The sequence below is a fragment of the Pelodiscus sinensis genome, chromosome 3 (assembly GCF_049634645.1).
Source record: "Pelodiscus sinensis isolate JC-2024 chromosome 3, ASM4963464v1, whole genome shotgun sequence".
Lineage (NCBI taxonomy): Eukaryota > Metazoa > Chordata > Testudines > Trionychidae > Pelodiscus > Pelodiscus sinensis.
Window position 1 is genome coordinate 171,462,152 of NC_134713.1, and position 21,432 is coordinate 171,483,583.

The window sequence follows — 21,432 nt, forward strand, 5'->3', positions numbered from 1 at the left end:
ATCTTGCAATGCTACATCTTGAATATAGTGAGCAAAGCAACCATTAAAAGAGATAGAAAGATAATGTCTGCATCCCCTTCCTTATGGCACTTAAAGTTCAATCCCCAAATTAGCTGAGAATTGTGTGCAGTTTGAACTACACAGCTGCCTTTGATTTTCAATGACTGTCAGGAGGTTACTATTTCATGCAATTGTTTATGGTGTTACATGTGAGAGTCACTTGCATTTACATACAAATTATACTATGCGTTTGTTTCACTAATATCTGACTCTGATGATAATCCACTGTCAGATTATGTAGGGATATAGTAGAATGGAGGCAAGGAATGAATAGTTTTCCTCCCCATATCACTCTGTGACAGGGTGTTTGCCATGCACTGGCCCTTTAAGTGCAAAACCCCAACCTTGAGTGGGAGTGAGAGCACAGCCCCCAGCTGAGGCAGTTCTGGCTAATGAGGGCCCAGCTGGGGGCTATATAAAGAAGAACTCCTGGAGGGAGAGAACTGACTGCTGCTCTGAATAGAAAGCAGTAGGGACCTGACTGTGGGGGAAGCAGGAGGCTTCCTGGAGGCAGAGCAGTGCTGAGGAAGGAAGGCAGGGCTGGGGAGGCTCTGACCAACCAGGCTCCCAGGCTGCAGGGCCTGAAGCTACTGGGGCTACAAGAGGCAGCCATGGTAGGCAGGGGCAGCGGGTCCATGCCCCTTTGGCAGTGATGAATGGCTGTTACAGACTGCAGTTTGCCCGAAGCAGGGGCTAGATGAAGACTTGCAGTGGGTCACTGAGGCAAGGTGGAGACAGGGGAACTGGGTGTTCCCTGGGTGGAGAACAGGGTGCCCTGGGGAAAGGAAGATGCTGGAGTGCAAGCAAGATAAACACCAACACCCAAAAGGGGGGCTCAGAGACTGGAGTGAGCACTGCCGGAGGGCAGTGTCCTGAAGAGTACACCGTGGTCAAAGAGAAACACAGGGAGACACCAGTGAGGGAGGCATCCAGTGAGTCATCAAGCTAATTCCCAGAGCAACCAGCTGGAGGTGCCATGGTGGTGAGTCTGCCTGGTGACACACTTCCAATAACTAAGCTTGTCTTTGTGTTCAGACAGTGCAAGGTCTAGAATACTCTTGTATCACCACCACTAGTTCCCCCAAGCAGGGCCAGTCCACAACATTTTGGCACCTGAGGTGGAGAGCTCAAATGATGCCTCCATGCCCCCTTGCTTGGGCCAAAACTTTGAAAGGTCTCAATTCTCTGGGTCCTAATGGTGCCCCCCCACAGTCTGGCACCTGGGGCAGCCACCTGAGTTTGCCTCATGATAAGGCCAGCCTTGCCCCCAAGGAATGTGTTATATTGGTTAGCATATCTTGCACCCCACAAGTGGGAAGGGGAACTGGTAATATCTGCATGATGCAGCAGTCACAAGCCTTCTGTTCTTCCAAAGGTTTTGGGCAGGATACTGATGTCCTCAGGTGGTTTTATGGCATGAGATTATGAAATGTACAATTTAGAAAATCTGAACACTTTTAGTAAATCAGCAGGTGGTACAGTATGTAGAGTGCATTGGTGGACAGAACAGTGATTAGAAACAGGAGAGACTCTTTTTTAGCAAGTCGTGTTGCAGAAAATCTAAAAATGCTGGTTAGATCATAGTTCTGTTGGGCCGGCCTCCCTCTCTCTCTCTCTCTCTGTTTTTATTCAACTACATATCTCTACTCTAGAGGCCTGTAAGTGGATAGTTAGAATGTAGATAATCCTTTTTACTGCAGAACAATTTTTATAATATATTTACCATGTAATATATTTTTTATGTATGCTCCCTTTAAACAAGTGTTGCCTTTAATCTACATTATAACCAAATCCCATCGATCATGCATATAAATAGCTCTGTAGCAGCAGGGGCAGATAACCATTTTGTGGGGCCCAGCGCAGCACAATTTCGCGGGGCCCCCCTTTGCCATGGCGCCTGCGCGGTGGCGCCACGCGCATGTGTGGGACTTCTTGAAGCGCAGGGCCCAGGGCAGCCGTCCCGCTCGCCCTGCCCTATATCTGCCCGTGTAGCAGTTCACTTCTCTTTAGATTGCAAATTGCTGCATTCCAAAATTATGACTGTGTTTTTTAAAAAAGGTTTCACAGGGCAGAGAAAGTTTTTAAAAAATCACCACCCTCACACCTCTGATGGATTTTCTGCCTGCTAATATGTAGATACTGAGCCAAAGTCCACTCTTATTTATACATCCACCATAAGAGCTGCCCTATAAAACTGAGAATATGGTTTAATTTATTAACTTATTGTACATATTTGTTAAATGAACCACATATGTAGATCAGAGCATAAAATGAGATTGCTAATTTGTCTCACTAGTTTATGAATGCTATATACCTATATATTACAAATCCTAATGAAAAAAGCAAAGTTCAGAAGTTAGTTTTAAATACAGAAGCCTTTTGAGATTTAAATACAGAAGCCTTTTGAGATGTAAGAAAAGCTTAGTAAACAATCCAGCAGTTAAGAACACACACAAATAACTTTTCCGAACAAAAAGCTATACACTGTTGGCTAGTTCCTCACCAGAAGTCAATTGACTTAGTTTCAGATCTGGTCCTGCATGTTACATGCAAATCTCAAAAGATGGTTATGTATAACATGGATGAAAACATTCTAAACAAAATGGGAAAATAATGTTCGAATGCCTACATTAGCCACCCTAGTTCAAACTAGTTTGAACTAAGGTGGCAGTGTAGACATACCCAGTGGTGCTAAGGGCTGACTTGCCCTCAGCCCTGACCCTTCTGTACGAGGCCCCGCCCCTTTGAGGGTGCAGAGCCACCCTCCCACGATTTGCCCTTCGGCCGCGGTAGCTGTGGGCCCTCTTGGGGCAGACTGAGCCACTTAGTCACAGTCCTGAGTTAAAAGAACTGCGGAGGAGAGCCGCTGGAGCGGATTGTACCTCAGGGAAACATGCCTAATTTCAGATAGTACAGCCTGCTCCTTTTCAGTGTGTCCAGCTCAGTCCATGGACTGGTATGGAAGGAGTTGTATAATCAAAGTGCTTTCCTAAGTGCAAGGGTTACAAATGACCCTGACCCGTAAGCAGAGTATGCATATAGGTGAGGTGGTGCATGCCTGCATTCCCCTCCTTTCCTGAGGGGGGACACAAGGATCAGGGGACACACTCAAGGATCAGGGACTATGTGGATTTCAGGATTAAACATCATTATGCTGTATGGTATCCCTACAGTACGTCCAATGATCTCTGTGTTCAGAAGATATGCTATTAATTTTTGTGTCAACTCTCCCAAAAAAGCCTGACAGTAACTTTTGCCATCTACGATGTAAACTACATTTTGCACATAACATGTACATTGTTTTGACATTTTCCTGAGACCTAGTTACAGCCATGCTAATGTTTTGAAAATGTTATCTTTAAATCTTCTTTTCCAGTTTAAATTGAAATTATTCAGTGTAGGAGCTAGACATACCCACTGCTACAGCATCATAGGTCCTATATTGCAACTATGAACTAATTTTGGAAAGAAGAGAGAGGCTTGAAAAAGGACAGCTACTTGCCTACATTCGATACCTTATTTTACTATTCTTTCCCTAATGAGATAGTTAAATGATCTTGTATTTGTGAAAAGGTCAACAAGTTATCATTTTGAAACACTCTCCGGTTGGCATATACCCAAGAAAGCCAATTAACAATTCTGTCTCTGCTATAGAAAAACCTGGTGAGGAAGTTTAAGGTGGTATTTTTTAATATGATGATTTTGTTATATTTTAGTACAGGATTTTTTCCTCAGACGTTTTTCCAATGATGATATAGGATGTTAATGGATTACAGTGGACTTAATTACTAAATCTGGGGATGCCAGTGCTGACAGAAATACATGCAATACCATCTTAATATTCAGTACTTAGAAAGTGTAAATTTGTTGATGGGAATACAGGCTAAACCTCCTATATATGAGACTTTTTAGACAGTTATGTCCATGGTCCAGATGTTGCCGGACCAGAGAGCCCTGGTGCTAAGGAGTGAGACTCAGCTGGAAGTCAAGTGTCGGGAACCCCCGCAACAGCTGTCGTGTAGCTATCTCACTTCGGGCATAATTCAGGACCTTTTGAAGTCAATGAAAAAACTCCCAATGGCTCCAATGAATTTCTGGGCTAGGGAAGCTTATCTCCTCCTTGAGCATCCTATTCTAAGCATCTCCATTTCGAAAATGAATGAGAGCAGTGTATTGATATCTGTGCAAAGACAGGTGATTTTTGTTTCCATATATCAATTAGTTGGGAAATATGCTCTAATTCATTCAAGCTATGTCTAGACTGCAGGATTCTTTCGGAAGAAGTTTTTCAAGAACAGATCTTCTGAGAACTTCTTCTGAAAGAATGTCCACACTGCCAAAGCGCATCGACAAAGCAATCTGCTTTTTCAAAAAATAGCGTCCATTCAGTGTGGGCGCTATCTCGCATTTCAGCTATGATTGCTATGGATGGAGTGGCTACCAGGGCACCTATGCATTTTCCTCTTTCCTCTTCTTTCAAAAGAACTCCCTCTTCCTCATCCACACACACCTTTTTATGAAAGAGCTCTTTCATGAAAAAGCTTCTTCCTCATAAAAAGAGGCTTACCAATGTCAGAAAACCCCCTGTTCTTTCAATCTTTTTTTTTGAAATAACACGATCGCAGTGTGGACATAAATGAAGTTTTTTCGGAAAAATGTCTGTTTTCCTGAAAACTCTGTAGTGTAGACATAACCTCAGTCAAACATAGAGATGTAGTAGTATAATTCAACCTAATAGGCAAAAGAAAAAGGCATGTAAATGCTACTCATGACAACTGGAGTTCCAGTCATTTTCCCCAATGCTAGCAAAATATACCTCTACTCAAAGGGATGATGCTTTTCTTTGATTCAGAATTTGCCTTATTTCCGTTTCAACACCCTAACATTCAGTTAGTCAACTAAAGTTAGTACAGCAGATACTCACCCGGACTCTAGCCAGGTGACAGCCCCATTGCTTCTCAGTAGAAACCAGCAGTAGAATCCATTAAGGATCCTTTATCACTTGTGCAATTCAGAGTTGCCTGGCTGCAACTAGAAGTGGCTTCAGGACAACCTCTGGCCCTGCCTATCAGGGAACTATAACTAATTTTCTTACAAGTGCCCCATCTATAGAGCTGAGTGAATCTAGCTCTAGCACACTATCTCCATTCACGAAAGGAATGCCACACAACAGTACATAAGGGTCATACTATGGGAATGGAAGACCCCAACACAACTCACAAGGTGCGTTTTTTTTTCAAATACCTTGGGTCAGGTCAGATCTATAAGACATCTAGTGAACTGAAATGCACAGAACAGACAAACTTCATCGGCAAGAGGATCTGTAGGTTCCAAGGATCTCCAAGATTTGAATTAGCAGACAATTGTCATGGTGTACCATAGCTCCATTTTTAAAAGAAGCCTGCAACAAAATACCCGTGTTATGGCTAACATTTAGCAGAGAGCATTCTGGAGCTCAAGTGGCAGAATGACTGCATATGACTGGATTCCTATGCAGTTACTTCTGATTTACACCACTTTGACAGGTAGCTTAGGGCCAGCTATCTTGTTAAATCAAAGGTGAATCCCAGCAGGTGAAGATTCCACACAGTCTGAAAAGGTGTTTACTTATCAGCTTAACAAGTATGATTTAACTGGGCTGCTAGGAACACAACTGTGCTCACAGAATGCTTTCTGGAAGCTTGCAGTTGTTCTGCAAAGGTATTTCCAAGCAGTTCAGTACGACAATCTTGTACCTGGACTGTCCAAAGAGATGGCCCCTAAAACACCAAACAAAGTCAACTTTCAGCTACCTTCACAACCGGAACAAGGATTTTTTACTGCTACTCATACAGCTACAATCTTTTGTATTTCCCTGTGAAGATTATTTCAGTTTAACATAATTGTGCAAATGTTACAGGTACTTATTCATCAGAATCAAATGTGGGGTTGAGGTGGGGATAAGTCTAGAATCTAATACTACAAGATATTGTGGGCCTGGGAACATCACTTCTTTCTCCTTGCCTTAGCTGAACAAGTTTGTTTTTTCTTTATAACAAAATCAAGTGCAATGGCAGAAGACTTCATATCACATTTTAATGCAATAAGTGAAAAGAATAAAATTCACCATATTTTGTTTTACTTGTGAAACTTCTCACAATCTTTATTGAAGGAAACACAGCTGCAATTCATGTGTGAAGACTATGATGTGACACGAAGAGACAAGGAAATTTTTACAAGTAATAGAGTTGATAAACCCTTCTATTTTTATGTTCCTGAACATTCTAGCACTTAAGATTATTTCCTCTTCTCAATTATATTGAGGTATACAAATTGATCTAATATAATGAAATGACTGGAGATAATTTATCATCTGTCCCAGGGGCGGCCCCAGACTAGCTGTCAGCAGCTGGTGCCCTAGGTGAAACATGCAATCGGCGCCCCCAACTCTAAACCCCTCAATGGTTTGGCCACCATTTGGTGCCCCATTTAACTTGGCGCCCTAGGCGACCGCCTAGTTCGCCTATATGAACGGGCCACCCCTGTCTGTCACAGTGCCACATATTATAATTGAAATAAGTGTCTATTCTATACTGAATTTGTATGCACTTATCCCTTTGTTTATTTTTTAAAATTTTGACTCTCTATTAACTTCTATTAGCAGTATATAATGCAGCTGATTTCATCTCAATGAAATCCACATTTAGGATTTTAGGAATATAGCTTTTCTGGACCAGACTAGTCCACTATCCTGTTTCCTAGAGCAGCAAGCACCCAAAACTTCAGAGGATGGTGCAAGAAACCCTGTCATATGCAGACATCTATCTTCATGAATGTCTATTCTCCTTAACTAAAATTGCTTTAGAGATGAAAGTGTGAGGTTTATATCCCTTCCAATATTTAGCAATAATTATGAACACTCTGGATATTTTTGTTATGTATATACATATTCTCCTCCTATTTGAATTGCCCTAAATTCTTGAACATACCCATATCATGTGGCAATGAGTTCTGCAGTCTAATAGGCACTGTATGACCAAAAAAGCATTTGCTTTTATCAGTTTTGGATTTGCTCCCTTTCAGTTTCCTGGCACGGAAGTTCCTCATTTACCTTCTACAAACCCTCTCAGTGTTTTATATACTTTTATCAGTACTGAAGGGTGCATAATTGGTTAAAAAAAATCTAACTATATGGAAGTGAGAGAGGGATGGAACATGGCTCCAACACAGTATGCTGAGTAACCCAGTTAACCCTTTAATCACCATTTTACTACAATCTGTGTGATCAAAACATAAACTTCTGCCCTCTAAAATGTAATCCTAAATATTTATATAAAAGCAGTTAAGAACTGATCAGTGGGGCTTTTAATTCTAAAGTGCTGGCCAGTCAATGTTTTCTGTCCTTTTTCCTGATCTCACTCATGTTTCTCTCCTTTCTCATAACCATTACCTGCATCTTACACATTTAATAGAAAGAGGTATTTCCAAAGCGCCTCTAGTTCACCAATGAAAGGTCCTTGTAGAGCAGAAAGTCTAAATTTGGAAGCAATACTAGAAACAACTTCTTCTATTAGGTAAAAGGGATTTGAAAATTGCAGAAAGATTGTCATCCGATGCTTTGCTTGTCATTTAGCTGTTTGTCCTTCCTAGCTCAGTCTGGACCATACAATCTGCTAAAGTGTATAATAAAGTATCCTGTAAGAAGAGACACAACTCCTTTGCTAAGCCCCACAGCTGGAGTTCGTTGAGACAGCACAAAATGAGATGAAAGACAGCAGACTGAGGTGGTTTTCTTTTCATACTTCATAATGTAGACTTATGGTTCCAGGTGGCTGCTGAGTTTCTACTAACCTCCTTAAATTCTACATACTGTAGCTGTCTCATGATCCCTTCCTATTGGCTGAAATGTCAGAAGCTCAAATCGAGAGAGGAAATTGAACAACTACTGAGGAGAGGAAAAAGGACAAAATTCCATCTGGATTACACTGAATACATGATAATAAATAAAAGGTGTCCTCAGTACCCTCCATTCATCTGCCCTTAGGATGGAAAAATCACAAGCACTGCTTCAGGCTGGGGACCAACTGGTTAAGCAGCAGTTCTGCAGTAAATGACCTGGGAATTACAGTGGATGAGAAGGTGAATGAGTCTACAGCATGTTCTTGTTTCTAAGAAGGCATATTGAAGCTGAATTAGTAAGAGCATTGCCAGCAGATCAAGGGAATTGATTATTCTCATCTATTTGGCACGGGTAAGGTTGCATCTGGAGTATTGCCTCCATTTTGGGGCCCCTGCTACAAGAAAAAAATGGACAAATTGAAGAGAGTCTAAGTGGAGGGCAACCAAAGAATTAGAGGGTTGGGACACAAGAGGAGAGGAGAGGCTGAGGGAAGTGAGCTCATTTAGTCTGCAGAAAAGGGGAGAACTGGATAGCAGCCTTCAACTACTGGAAGGGGGGGGAGGGGTTCCAAAGAGGATGGAGCTAGACTGTTCTCAGTCATGGCTGATGACAGAACAAGGAGAAATGGTTTCACGTTGCAGTGGGGAAGGTCTATACTGGATATTAAGAACAATTATTTTATAGGAGGGTGGTGAAGCTCTGGAATGGGTGGTGTAAGAAGTGGTGTAATCACCATCCTTAGAGGTTTTTAGGACTAGGCTTGACAAAGCCCTGGCTGAAATGATTTAGGGGTTGCTCTTGTTTTGAGTGGGAAGTTGGATTAAATGACCTCTTGAGGTCTCTTCCAACCCTAATCTTTATAATTCTATGATTTGCCTTCTTCCTTTCACCTTATATCTTTTTTGAGGCTGTGCCTTGGAAACATTCCCCTCTAGCTGGCTATGTAGGATGGGCATCCCTTCACTCAAGTGCTCTATGGCTTCCATAATGGCCCTCCAGGACAGCTGTGTTAAAGTCGGAGCAGCTTCCAAGGAATTGTCAACCCCAGGTTTGGGAGGAGGGAGGGAGAAAGACAGATCTTCAGCTGTACTTCCATTATTGTAGTATGACAAATACAGGCCTGGTTCTCTTTCCATTTGCACCAGTTATACCTAATTAACCCTACTGGGAAAGGAGAATCAGGCTCTTTGTCCACACATTGATCTAATTTATGCTGTCATCAGTTACAAGCAGTGTAATTAATTAGTCCTGTTAATTAATCAGCCCTGCCCAGTCAGAGGCTCAGGGCGGAGCTGACTGGCTTGAAGGAGCTGATTAATCACCTGTGAAGTTGTGCCACTGCTTAGCATAGAGGGAATACTGGTTACAAGGTGATGCTCTAGTAGTAGGCAATCATGGGACAGTCACAGCTATTGCACTAACTGCTAGGAGTGGGAGGTAATGCTAGAGATACTCGAAGGCTATGTCTACACTGGCGGGTTCTTGAGCAAGAATGGCTGTTCTTGCAGAAGAACCCGCGGAGCGTTCACACTGCCTGCCTGCTCTTGCGCAAGAAGAATTACAGCAGAGCATTGGAAGACAGGGCTTCTTGCACAAGAACTACTCTGTTTTCTAACAAGCATAAGCCTTCTTGCGCAAGAAGGCAGTGTGGATGCGCGACAGGGTTTCTTGCGCAAGAAAGCCCTATGGCTAAAATGGCCATCAGAGCTTTCTTGAGCAAGAGTGCATTCACACTGCCATGGATGCTCTTGCGCAAAAGCACATGGCCATGTGGACGTGTTCTCGTGCAAGATGTTCTTGCGCAAGAACCCACCAGTGTAGACATAGCCAAAGAGTCCTTGTGGTAGGGCGGATGCCTCACAGTGGCCAGAAGGGTTTAATCCAGTCTAGAGGGAGCCTGTGCAGAGTCCTGGCCAATCAAGGATAGGCTTTTAAGGAGCCTATCAAGATGTATCATACTTGGGCAGTCCTGTATATAAGGAGCTGTCCAGCAGATAGTCAGTTAGGTCCTGACCAGGGAAGGTGCAGGACCTTGATCCCAGAGAAGCACCATAGGGAGAATAGTGCTGGACAGGCTCATGGGGGCTCCAGCTGGATACCTGCCAGGCTGCTGGCCTTGCTACTAGGGCCAGGAAGGTGCAAAGGGTCACAGGGGAAGTGGCCCAGGGAACAAGAAGCTGTGAAAGGGAGTAGAACAGAACAAGGTTTCCGCCAGAGTGCCCTGGGTTGGGACCCAAAGTAGTGGGCAGGCCTGAGTTCTCCTCTTCTCCCCTGCACCACACCTTAATACCAAGTCACATGGCCTATATAAACTGTGGCTTGCTCCTGAGACAGAGGGACTGGGCTTGGAGGCTACAACTGGCCACAGTGATGGGTGAATCGGAGAACTGCTATACCCTCCTGCGGGGAGGGCGTGGCCCATACAGACTGTGGCTTGTCTCTGTGACAGAGGCGAGGCTTGGAGGCCACAGTTGGCCAGAGTGTCAGTAGAAACTTAAGGACTACTGATATAAAAGTGGCGGGAGCTTGCTCTCACAAATCTGAGCAGGTAAAGGTTCCTACTGGGACCTCTCAAGATTCACAGCACTTGGAGTCTGACCCAAATTCCACAGAAGTCAAAGAGAATCTTTCTATTGTTGTCAGGGACTTTATATCAGGCCCTTCATTGTCCAGGCAATTTTACTTGCTTGTCCATATTGCACAATATACATTCCTGGTTTTAAAAAAAGTGACCAAATCCATTCAGGAAAGGCAACCTGACAAGGAAAGGGAAACTTTTCACGTATATCTGTACAGATGCCTTTACGGATTTTTTTTCTGTTTAGTAACCAGTTGCAATACAAAACTCGGTAGTCTTGGATTTCTAAAATTAGCCAGCTAACTCCTATTCAGAATCATATCTAAAAGAGGTCTCATTTACAGATGTGTTTTGTACCCACAATATACACTGAAGGAAATGGGAAATGTGCCTGCTGAGTTTCTGAAAGTCAGTCCACTTTTACTTAGGAGTTTAAACAGTAATTTAGATGTCTAAACTTAGACACCCATGTTTGAAAACTGTGGCCAATGAGACTGCTTACATGAGTAAGGCAAGCAGGATATGGGCTTTTGTTTTTAAAAGTGTGGGTTAGAGCATGAGAATAAGCTATGTTATATCCTGGACTATACAGATATATATCAAAGATGTTCCAGGAACTTACTTAAATTTGCTACCACTAAACACAATTGCTGTTAAAGAGAATCCATTGGATTTCATTTGTTTTTTAAATATATAGTTGAGAGATTCAGTCAGGTAAAGGTTGCATTCTAGAAGCTACAGTAATATTTTTGTATAATAATAATTAAATTTGCCCTTAAAATAAAGTAACACTAAATTATGATAGTATTCTCATGCAGATATGGCAACTACATTAGTGCAAACAGCATTCACAATAATGAGCACTATTTAAATTAAAATAAAATGAAGCTGAATACCAAATGAACTCATATTAAAAGGATTTAATCATTCAATGCCAAGTGTAAAAGCCCTTGCTAAAGCACTTCCATTGTTGAAAGAAAGCAGAGCAAAAATGTTTATGGAATTTGCATGGAAGATAATAGAAATGGATTTATATTGTTTCAAACAATGATTATAATTGCAAGTACAAAATTCTTACAGATATCTGAGGCTAGGAAGATTCTGGAAGGCATCTTTGTCAATATACACAAGGTTATTTGCTTTCTCAATTCTTCTGCAAAAAAGAGAAAATAAAACATTTCAACATGTGGATCAGTGATTTATAAAAACAGATCTAGAGATTCTCTTACATATAGAACACATTAAATCTGGTGGCTTTTCTAACATGAGGATCTCTCTACATGACCTTACTACAGCAATCAGCCAGAAAGTGGGACACACAAAATCCCAGGCCTTTACCTATTTTAACATGTTGCTAACAGTGTTTTAGCTCAAAGAAAAAAACAACAAATGGTTTGGTAGCACTTTATAGACTAAAACATGTAGATGGTATCATGAGCTTTTTGTGGGCACAGCCCACTTCTTCAGGTGACCAGAGTTATGAGTAGGGGAAATGAAAACTTGAAATAAATAGAAGGGGATGGGGGAGAGAAAGATGCTCTGTCTCCCATCCCTCTTTTCCCCCTCCTTTCTTCTTAAAGTATATGGAAAAAGGATGCTAAACCCGAGCAGATAAAAATCAAAGTCAGTAGACAGATTGCTAAGGTAGGAAAGATACTATTCAGAAAGCTGTTAGCACCTTCAGTGATAAAGACTCCACCATCCTGTATCTCGATTGAGCCCATTAGCATGTGAATTTAATTTGTATATGTACTGTAATTCCAAGCTTTCCCTGTGGATTTGGTTTGAGGAGCTGGCCTGTGACAAGACCGCCACCTGCAGATCTATTAGATTATGGGTAGGTAAGCAGAAATGTTCTCCCACTGGCTTTGAGTATTCCCTTTACGTATATCCAATTTGTGTCCATGGATTCTTTCCCACAGAGAACATCCAGTTTGACCTATATATATATAAAATATATATAGGAGAGAGGCACTGTTGGCATTTGATGGAGTACATCAAATTACTAGATGAGCAGTCAAATGACCCTGTGCTCAAAGAGAGAGTGTTGATTATAAGAGAAAGGGAAGCATCTGGTTGAAAAAAGGTGTGGGGGAAGAGAAGGTGGGAGGTAGATGGCAAGAGGTCTCAAACATATACATATTCACTTAAATTCTTTAAGGTTCATCTGGAACCAACCAAGATTGTTTGATAGCTGACCATCACTAGTCTTTAGATTTCTATCTTACAAACTTACATTGCTCACTTACATTTCATGTAGTTTGGGAAGGTTGGAAAATACATTAGCTTCTATGACTTCCAAGGCATCATTCTGGGAGATCTCTCTGTGGAGAAAAGAAGTTGAGATCTCATGCAACGGTAGAATTGAAATAATGAAGTAAAGAAGTATCGGTATTTGAAGAAATGATACCTAGAATTTAAATGGCCCCTTTTGTCCACAGGTCTCAAAGTACTTCACAATTTATCGTTACAGTACTTTATCACTAGTCCCATTTTATAGATGAGGAAACGGGGGCTCAGAGGTGAAGCAGGCGTGTGACATACCTGGGAATAAAATGCAGGTCTGTTGAGTGGCATACCTTTTTCTCTATTCATGAGACCACACTGCTTCCCAAAGGTTTTATCAATTATCATAGGTGCCTGCACATGACATTACAGAGCACTATTTATGGACCACAGACTATTTACTGGATTACAAACATCACTGAATGTTAATATAGATTTAGTCAAGTCTTCGATAACCTCAAGTTGGGAGAAATTATAAGTTACCATCCATTGAGCCAGACAATGTAGCCAGCTTTCCATCTGCCTTCTAGTCTATTCATTCAAGGCATAGCTTGCTGACAAGAATATTGCAGGAGACTGTATCAAATGCTTTGCTAAAGTGAATGTGAAAGTGATATATTTTGACTTTAGCAAAGCTTTTGGTATGGTCTCCCATGGCACCCTTGCCAGCAAAAGAAGTATGGCTTGGAGGAATGGATTGTAAGATGGCTAGAAATCTGACTAGATCATTGGGCTCAATGATCTAGCTTGATGTCAAGTTGGCAGCCAGCATTAAGCAAGTACCCCAGGGGTTGATCCTCAGGTTTTGTTTAACATCTTTATTAATGACCTGGATGAGCAGATGGATTGCACCCTCAGCAAGTTTGCGAATGACAGTAAGCTGGGGGGAGAGGTAGATATGTTGGACGGCAGGGATAGGGTCCAGAGTGACCTAGACAAATTGAGAATTGGGCAAAAAGAAACGATGAGTTTCAACAAAGAAAAGTGAAGAGTCCTGAACTTGGGATGGAAAAATCCCAAGCACTGCTACAGGCTGGGGACTGACTGACCATGAGGAAATTCTTCAGAAAAGGACTGGAGGATTAGAGTGAATGAGAAGCTAGATATGAGAGTCAGTGTACCCTTTTGCCAAGAAGGCTAATGGCATATTGGGCTGCATTAGCAGGAGCATTGCCAGGAAATGGACGGAAAGGATTTATTTAGCACTGATGAGGCCACGTCTGGAGTCTGCATCCAGTGGCAAATTTATAGTTAGTGGGGCCTTGTGTGCAACTTCATGGGAATGAGAGGGGATAAGGGGCTCTGGGTTGGGGCAGAGGTTTGTGGTGTAGAAGAAGGTGAGTGTTTCCTTTGGGCGGTGTGACTCCCAAAGCAATTGGCACCCCTCTGGCAGTGATTCCTATGCATGGGAGGTGAGGAGGTCTCCTCTCACTACTGCCCACGAGCACTGCCCCTATAGCTCTCACTAGCTACAGTTCCTGGCCAATGGGAGCTGCAGAGTTGGCCCTCAGGGTAGAGGCAATGCCTGGAGACACTCCCCTCTCCTTCAGGGACTGCAAAGATGGTGTCAGCCACTTCTGGGAGCAATGCAGTACGGAGGCAGGGAGTCAGATTTTCCTGCAATCTAAAAATCAGTCATCTAGAAGAAGATATGTAACCAGTCTGTCAAGAGGGGCCTGCAGCAACCATGGCTGGGTTCAAGATCTGAGGGTTCCTTTCCATCAGTACAACACAGAAGGGGCTCAACCCCCCACGCAGAGACCTGAGAAAGTGACACACTCCCCTGGGGGCCTCTGAGAGGCAATACATCCCAACTTGCAAGGAAACGTTTAATGAAACGAAGGCAGTCACCTGACAATAATTAGGGGAAATGCCACAAGCAGGATTTATAATCATAGAACTACGAGCTGGACATCCAACCCAGAGGGTGTGGGGCTGTGCTTATGCCTCATGGACTTGCATTCTACCACTAAAAGCTCCTTTACTGTTCCCTTGTCTGCTTCCTCTCCAAACCCCACCCACAGTGGTTGTGTTTGGTCAGAAAGGACCCAGAGTTCAGAGGTGCATCTGTGCGAGTTCACCTGCCACCCAGGACTAAGACACCTTGCTTGTTACACCATCTGAGCACATGCCCCACCAGCCACTGCTTCTCACCTTCTCTCTGTCCACTCTCTGCTCCTCACTGCTTGGCCATCCTGGGAGCTGCAGTTCCTGGCTGCCTTGCCACCCATTTGTTCTGCTCAGTGCCTCACCAGCCACTCATTCATCAGCAGACTGTTAGTCACCTTCTGATGCCACCTGCCTCTTTACTGTGACCTCTGCACATAAGTCTCTTAGCAATTTTAAGCTCATTGCAGGCTGAGCAAAAACACTTCCCCATCTCAAGTGATTTTAGCTCTCAGTGATTATTAGCTTTTAGTAGGCTGGACAGAAATAGCCCCATTACAACTAATTTCAGCTCTGAGCATTTAAAATAACACAGTGGGGGTATGTCTACACTACCCCGCTAGTTCGAACTAGGGTGGTAATGTAGGCATACCGCACTTGCAAATGAAGCCCGGGATTTTAATTTCCCGGGCTTCATTTGCATATGCCGGCCGGCGCCATTTTTAAATGCCGGCTTGTTCGAACCCCGTGCCGTGCGGCTACACACAGCACGGGCTAGATAGTTCGAACTAGCAAGCCATTCCGCACTATCTGTACACCTCGTTGCTAGTTCTGTACACCATCTGTAGATGGCTTGCTAGTTCGGACTATCTAGCCCGTGCCGCGTGTAGCCGCGCGGCACGGGGTTCGAACAAGCCGGCATTTAAAAATGGCGCCGGCCGGCTTATGCAAATGAAGCCCGGGAAATTCAAATCCCGGGCTGCATTTGCAGTGCGGTATGCCTACATTACCACCCTAGTTCGAACTAGGGTGGTAGTGTAGACATACCCAGGCTTCTAATGATGCTATTTTTGAGTAGTGAGGAGGAACAGGTTAAACCAGTTCAGAAACCCCCTAGGAAGAGTCCACAGATCTCCTGGCTAAGAGACCTATCCTCACCCCTCTTACTTTCTCGGGGCTCTGGCATTTGAGCTCCTGTTTTACTAAGTTCCTATGAATTGAGGGGTTCTGGGACAGGCTAGGCACAATTCTTCTTTCCTGTATCCATATAACAATGAAAACATTGAAACAGCATTTCACTACTCCTGCATTGAGTACTAAAGTGATCTTCAGTAACCCAACATTTGAAGTTTATCACTTTATCGCTAGATCAGTGTTTCCCAATTTAATTTGGCCACAGAATTCTTTTAAACGCAAAATAATTGTGTGGAAACCCTAATAACAGTCTTATATATGGAGCTGAAAAAGTAGACCACAAATAAGTAAGGCTAATAATAAACAAATGCTAAACGAGTATGACATAAGTATTATTGTTATATATTGTAGATATGTAGATCAATCTATCACAGTCAATTTATATTTGTCACGGTTAAATTTTTAAATACAAGAAATCATGCGACTATACCGAAAAAGTATTCGCGAGAGCACTGCCTGTGCACTCCCATATAAGCAACTGGTTTGACAGTTAAAACTTCAACTTCATCCCATGTATTGCTAATATATTTATATTCAGTCACCCATGTGATCCACGCTCCCACGAGGAATAATGGGGCTGCCGACAAAGGGCTTTGATGTCGACAGGGGGAACGTCCAGACTAGTACGCGAGCCGACAAACAGCTGATCAGCTGTTTGTCGGCTCAGCGCGGCAGCCATGTAAATGTAAATGAAGCCGCGATCATTTAAATCGCGGCTTCATTTGCCTTTGCCTATGTGTCTAATCTACATGCCTCTGCCGACAGAGGCATGTAGTCTAGACACAGCCTTATAGTGACAAACACAAATAAATTGTTTTCAATAACATTCATAAATGCTTAAATATTAATGTTTTTTTAAAGAATAAAATGTTGTTATAATGGAATTTTTTTGCGGAACTCTTATTTTCACTTTGCGGAACCCTGGGGTTCTGCAGAACACCATTCGGGAAACCATTTGTACTAAATATCTAGTCAGAGTAGGTTTGTTCATGTAAATATAGTTTGCTCCTAAACCCTCTCCTTTCCACCAGCTAGCTCTCAGAAGAATTCATTCAGATGCTGCTTACAGGCAAAACCACAGAAAATGCAGAACATTTTACACCTGGAAATGAGACTCAGGAAAGAGTCTATGCTGCAAAACAGCATAGGAATAGAGGGCTACATATTTATTTGCCCTTTGTAACTGTAGGTTTTTTGCATGTCACAGTAAAGGCTCCCAAGATAGTGTCAACTATACTGTACGAGCTCCCCAACAGATGGTGCTGCTGAGGTTTCAAGAGCTGACCCAATATAATGTGAACCCAGTACTGTAATAGCACTGGAAAGATTTCTCTCTCATATAATTTGAGTATGTTTTTATAGGTTGCTTATGTATTAAAGGCCTCTGTGTCAGAGATATGTTTTTGACTTCGGGATATTAGGGCAGGTTGTATGTTGCTTTTAAGAAATCCATGTAAAGGTCAGACTAAATCTTAGGCTAAGCAGTCCACATTGTTTTTGAAAGGGAAGAGGAGACTAAAAGATTAAAAAAGGAAAGGAAGAAGATTGAAAGCTGTTTTTAATTTAAAAGATTTATAAAGTTCTAACCACACTATTCACAGAAAATGAGTATTGTTCAAACATTTTGGGGAATAAATATCCTCGTATACATTCAAATATGAATATTTGTGCACAAACTAAAGTTCAGTAAAACTCCGGTGGTCTGGCATCCAGTGGTCCAGTACGCCTGATGGTCCAGCACCAACTGCAACCCGGAAGTGCTCCGGCAGCTGCTTCAAGTTGTTAGAGTAATTGATTAACTGCGGCTGGATCCACAGCCGACACGCAGGGTGTGCCAAAGCAGCTGAATTCAGGACGTTCTGGTCAGTTACAGTCACACTCTCGCCCCCTCCTCCTCCCCCTCCCCCTCCCCCTCTCCCACCGACCCCTACCTTCCTCTGCCCCCCCTCCTCCCGGCAGTAGAGAGCAAAGTTACATTAACTGCGTCAGCTGTGGATCCAGCCAGAGTGACTGTAACTGACCAGAAGGTCCTTAATGCGGCTGCTTTGGCACACCCTCGCCCCCTCCTCCTCCCCCTCCCCCACTGACCCCTACCTTCCCCTGCCCCCCCTCCTCCCGGTAGTAGAGAGGAAAGTTACATTAACTGCGTGTCGGCTGTGGATCCAGCCGGAGTGACTGTAACTGACCAGAACGTCCTGAATGCAGATGCTTTGGCACACCCTCGCCCCCTCCTCCTCCCCCTCCCCCTATCCCACTGACCCCTACCTTCCCCTGCCCCCCCTCCTCCCGGTAGTAGAGAGGAAAGTTACATTAACTGCGTGTCGGCTGTGGATACAGCCGGAGTGACTGTAACTGACCAGAACGTCCTGAATGCGGCTGCCTGCCTGTCACCGCCTCTCCTCTTCCACCGCTCGCAGGCTCTGCCTCCCTGCAGCAGGAGGGAGGGTTTGGCACACCCCTGCCCCCTCCCCCGCTTCTCCTCCAACGAGACCCGCCCCTGCCAGAGTACCTCCTGATAGTCTGGCATTTCTGATAATCTGGCACCACCTGGGTCCCAAGGGTGCCGGATTGTCGGAAGTCTACTGTATTTGCTATTTGTTATTCTCTTGTTTAAAAGAAAATTTTAATCAGTTAAGGAGGAGAAACAAGAGCACATGATTTACATGACCAATCCCACCCAAAGAATAGCAAATTGAAGTGAACAGTTTGCAAACCAAGCACCTAATTATGTGTGTTTGCATTAGTTGTTTGAATAATTATGAAAAATTCAATTAGTCACTCTCTTGGTTTGTTGATGGAGAAAATACAAACACGTGACAATTGTTCTCTTGGCTGATATCAGGGATTGAACTATAGACTAGTTCGGTTAAAATAATCTGGACTTTTGGCATTTTTCCATATAGATTTGTAACTTTGATCCTTTTCTCTCCTGCTCCTGAGAAGCCCAGCACTCTACATTTTTTATCATGAAAAACTACAAATTGTACACATGATCTGTTCGATACACTGTACTTACAAAATTGGTTGCCACAAATCCTCCTAACATTTCAGTGGGGAACTCTTAAGTTAACTATTATTGTGTCTGTACTCAATTTAAACTCAGAGTATAAACTCTATTTAATCAAATGTGGTCTTGTATTGAGTTAATCAAATCAAGGCAAAAGCTGTATGCCAACAAATCCTAAATGGGTGTCATCCAGATCCTACAACATGGAATAACTGCAGTCCTACTTCAGTAGTATGAGATAAGAGCACAACACCAAAATACATTAATTGAGACATGGGGGGAAAGCATTGGAAGTTTCTGCATACCACACACAGCAGCCAGTGTCACCACTGGGGATTTATATTAGGGCCTGAGCAGCATACCAACAGTCCCCAAGAAAGTCCTTTGAACGTTTTGTGGCATCAAATTAATTAATGGACAATGCAGCAGTATTAAATTGATTTTTCAAAGTGCCTAATTGTTCGGTGGGATGTGAACTGAATACCATGGGATTCAAAAGCAGGGGTTGCATTGATACAAACACTGACTGTATAACTAGCACAGCACTGGTACATAGATGTGTTTCCATGATGTCCTACAGAAAGTATAGACTAAACTAATCTTAATGTTCCATGACTCTGGAAATGTGTTGGGCTTCCTGATCCAAATAAACACCAACACTGCTGCATATTCAGAGGAAATGGCAGTTTACCACAGAAGTCCAATTTCCACTTCCGACAGTTATGGAGCATCTTGGATGTGGAGATTGCACTTACTGTGCTCCACCATTCTTGAATTTTAACATTGGCTTTTTGCATGTAATATCTTTGATGATTAATTATATCTATATAGGTGATTCTTATTTTCATATTCAACTTCTGAATCTCCATCTAATTTTTGAATGGTAGCTCTTCAAATTTTCTGCAATCAACAGGTTTCAGCTTGTATCTCCAAATAAAGGTATGAGGTGGGAATGGTTATATTGAATAAAGGTGAAAGATGGTTATGCATGTACATTTAAGAAGAAAATTTCTACTGAATGATGACCTAATTTTACACATAACAAGGAAGTCTACAGTGTTTTTGCCTCCTCATTAGTTATATTGGTTTAGGAAAGATGATTATGAAGATGTGGTCTTTTGGGAAAGGCAAGTATAATTAATTTCCTAGAAAATACAAACATCTACTATAGAAGAGACAAATCTTTCTTGAAATATAATGGTCCATTGAGAATTTTGAGATTTTAATCTAACTAACTGATAGGGAGCCTTTGTATCACAAAGTTGCATGGAATAGTCCATAACTTGTAACACAATCTTTTAGTTCATTTAGTAAAATTTTTTCAGATTATTACTAGATGAATTTATTGCCACCTGTTTTTTATTTTGTAACTTCCCCTCTTGGTTTTGATGATTTGTAAATAATAATAGTTGTGTGCAATGAAATCAGAGCTAAACTTTCATTCCTTTGCATAGAAAATTTAGAAATTCTGATCAGAACAAATCTAAAATGTCATATGATTGAAATTCCTCAATGAAATGGAATCACCTTTCTTTGCTTAACTCTTGTATAGAGTCATATTTCTGCACATCAGGTTGGTAGAACATTTGGTTACACAGTGATGGGTTCTCTCTTTATAGTCAGATAATTACCCCTTGCATCCCATTTCCTTTTTCTCATCCTCTCCCAACATTTCCTCACCTAAAACTCAAATAATTGGATCTATATATTGCCAAACTTTCAAAAGGCACGATTCACCCTCCCTCACAAAAGAATAAGGAGGTTGACTTTTTAAAAAAGAGATACTTAGTTACAGATGGTTCTTTCCTTAGTTGCATTCTGGCAGTTGAGCTGGTAGGGTACACTCAGGTCACATTTTCCAGTTATTCTCTATAATCATGAAGCTGAGATTCTCAAAAAGGCTCCAGGAACTGTGGCGTTTATTCCAAGTATCCGGAGATTCATAATAGAATCACAAGAATAGGCAATGCTGAGGTTTACATCATGTGGAATCTTTGTACTTTAAGAACATAAGAATGGCCATAGTAAGTCAGACCAAAGGTCCATCTAGCCCAGTATCCTGTCTGCCAACAGTGGCCAATACTAGGTGCCCCAGAGGGAGGGAACACAACAGGTAATCTTCATGTGATCCCTCTCCTGTCACCCATTTACAGAAGCTAGGGACATCATTCCTACCCATCCTGGCTAATAGCCATTGATGGACCTAACCTCTATGAATCTATCTAGCTCTTTTTTTTGAACACTGTTAAAATCCTAATCTTCACTGCATTCTCTGGCAAGGAGTTCCACAGGTTGACTGTGTGCTGAGTGAAGACAAACTTCCTTTTGTTTGTTTTAATTCTGCTGTCTATTAATTTCATTTGGTGACCCCGAGTTCTTATATTGTGGGAATAAGTAAATAACTTTTCTTTATTCACTTTTTTCACACCAGTAATGATTTTGTAGACCTCTATCATATCCTCCCTTAGTCCCCTCTTTTTGAAGCTGAAAAGTCCAAGTATTTTTATTCTCTCTTCAAGTGGGACCTGCTCCAAAGCTCTA

General features: G+C 42.4%; 1 protein-coding gene across 1 annotated transcript in view; it reads right to left on the minus strand.

Annotated features, from left to right (window-relative positions):
- Nucleotides 1–21,432, minus strand: part of FSHR (follicle stimulating hormone receptor) — a 127,326-nt gene that overhangs the window by 33,365 nt on the left and 72,529 nt on the right. The window contains exons 3-4 of the mRNA XM_075925453.1: nt 12,767–12,841; nt 11,596–11,670 (exon numbers count right to left, since the gene is read on the minus strand). Of these exons, the coding sequence (XP_075781568.1) occupies nt 11,596–11,670; nt 12,767–12,841 (150 nt within the window). The remainder of the gene's footprint in view (nt 1–11,595; nt 11,671–12,766; nt 12,842–21,432) is intronic.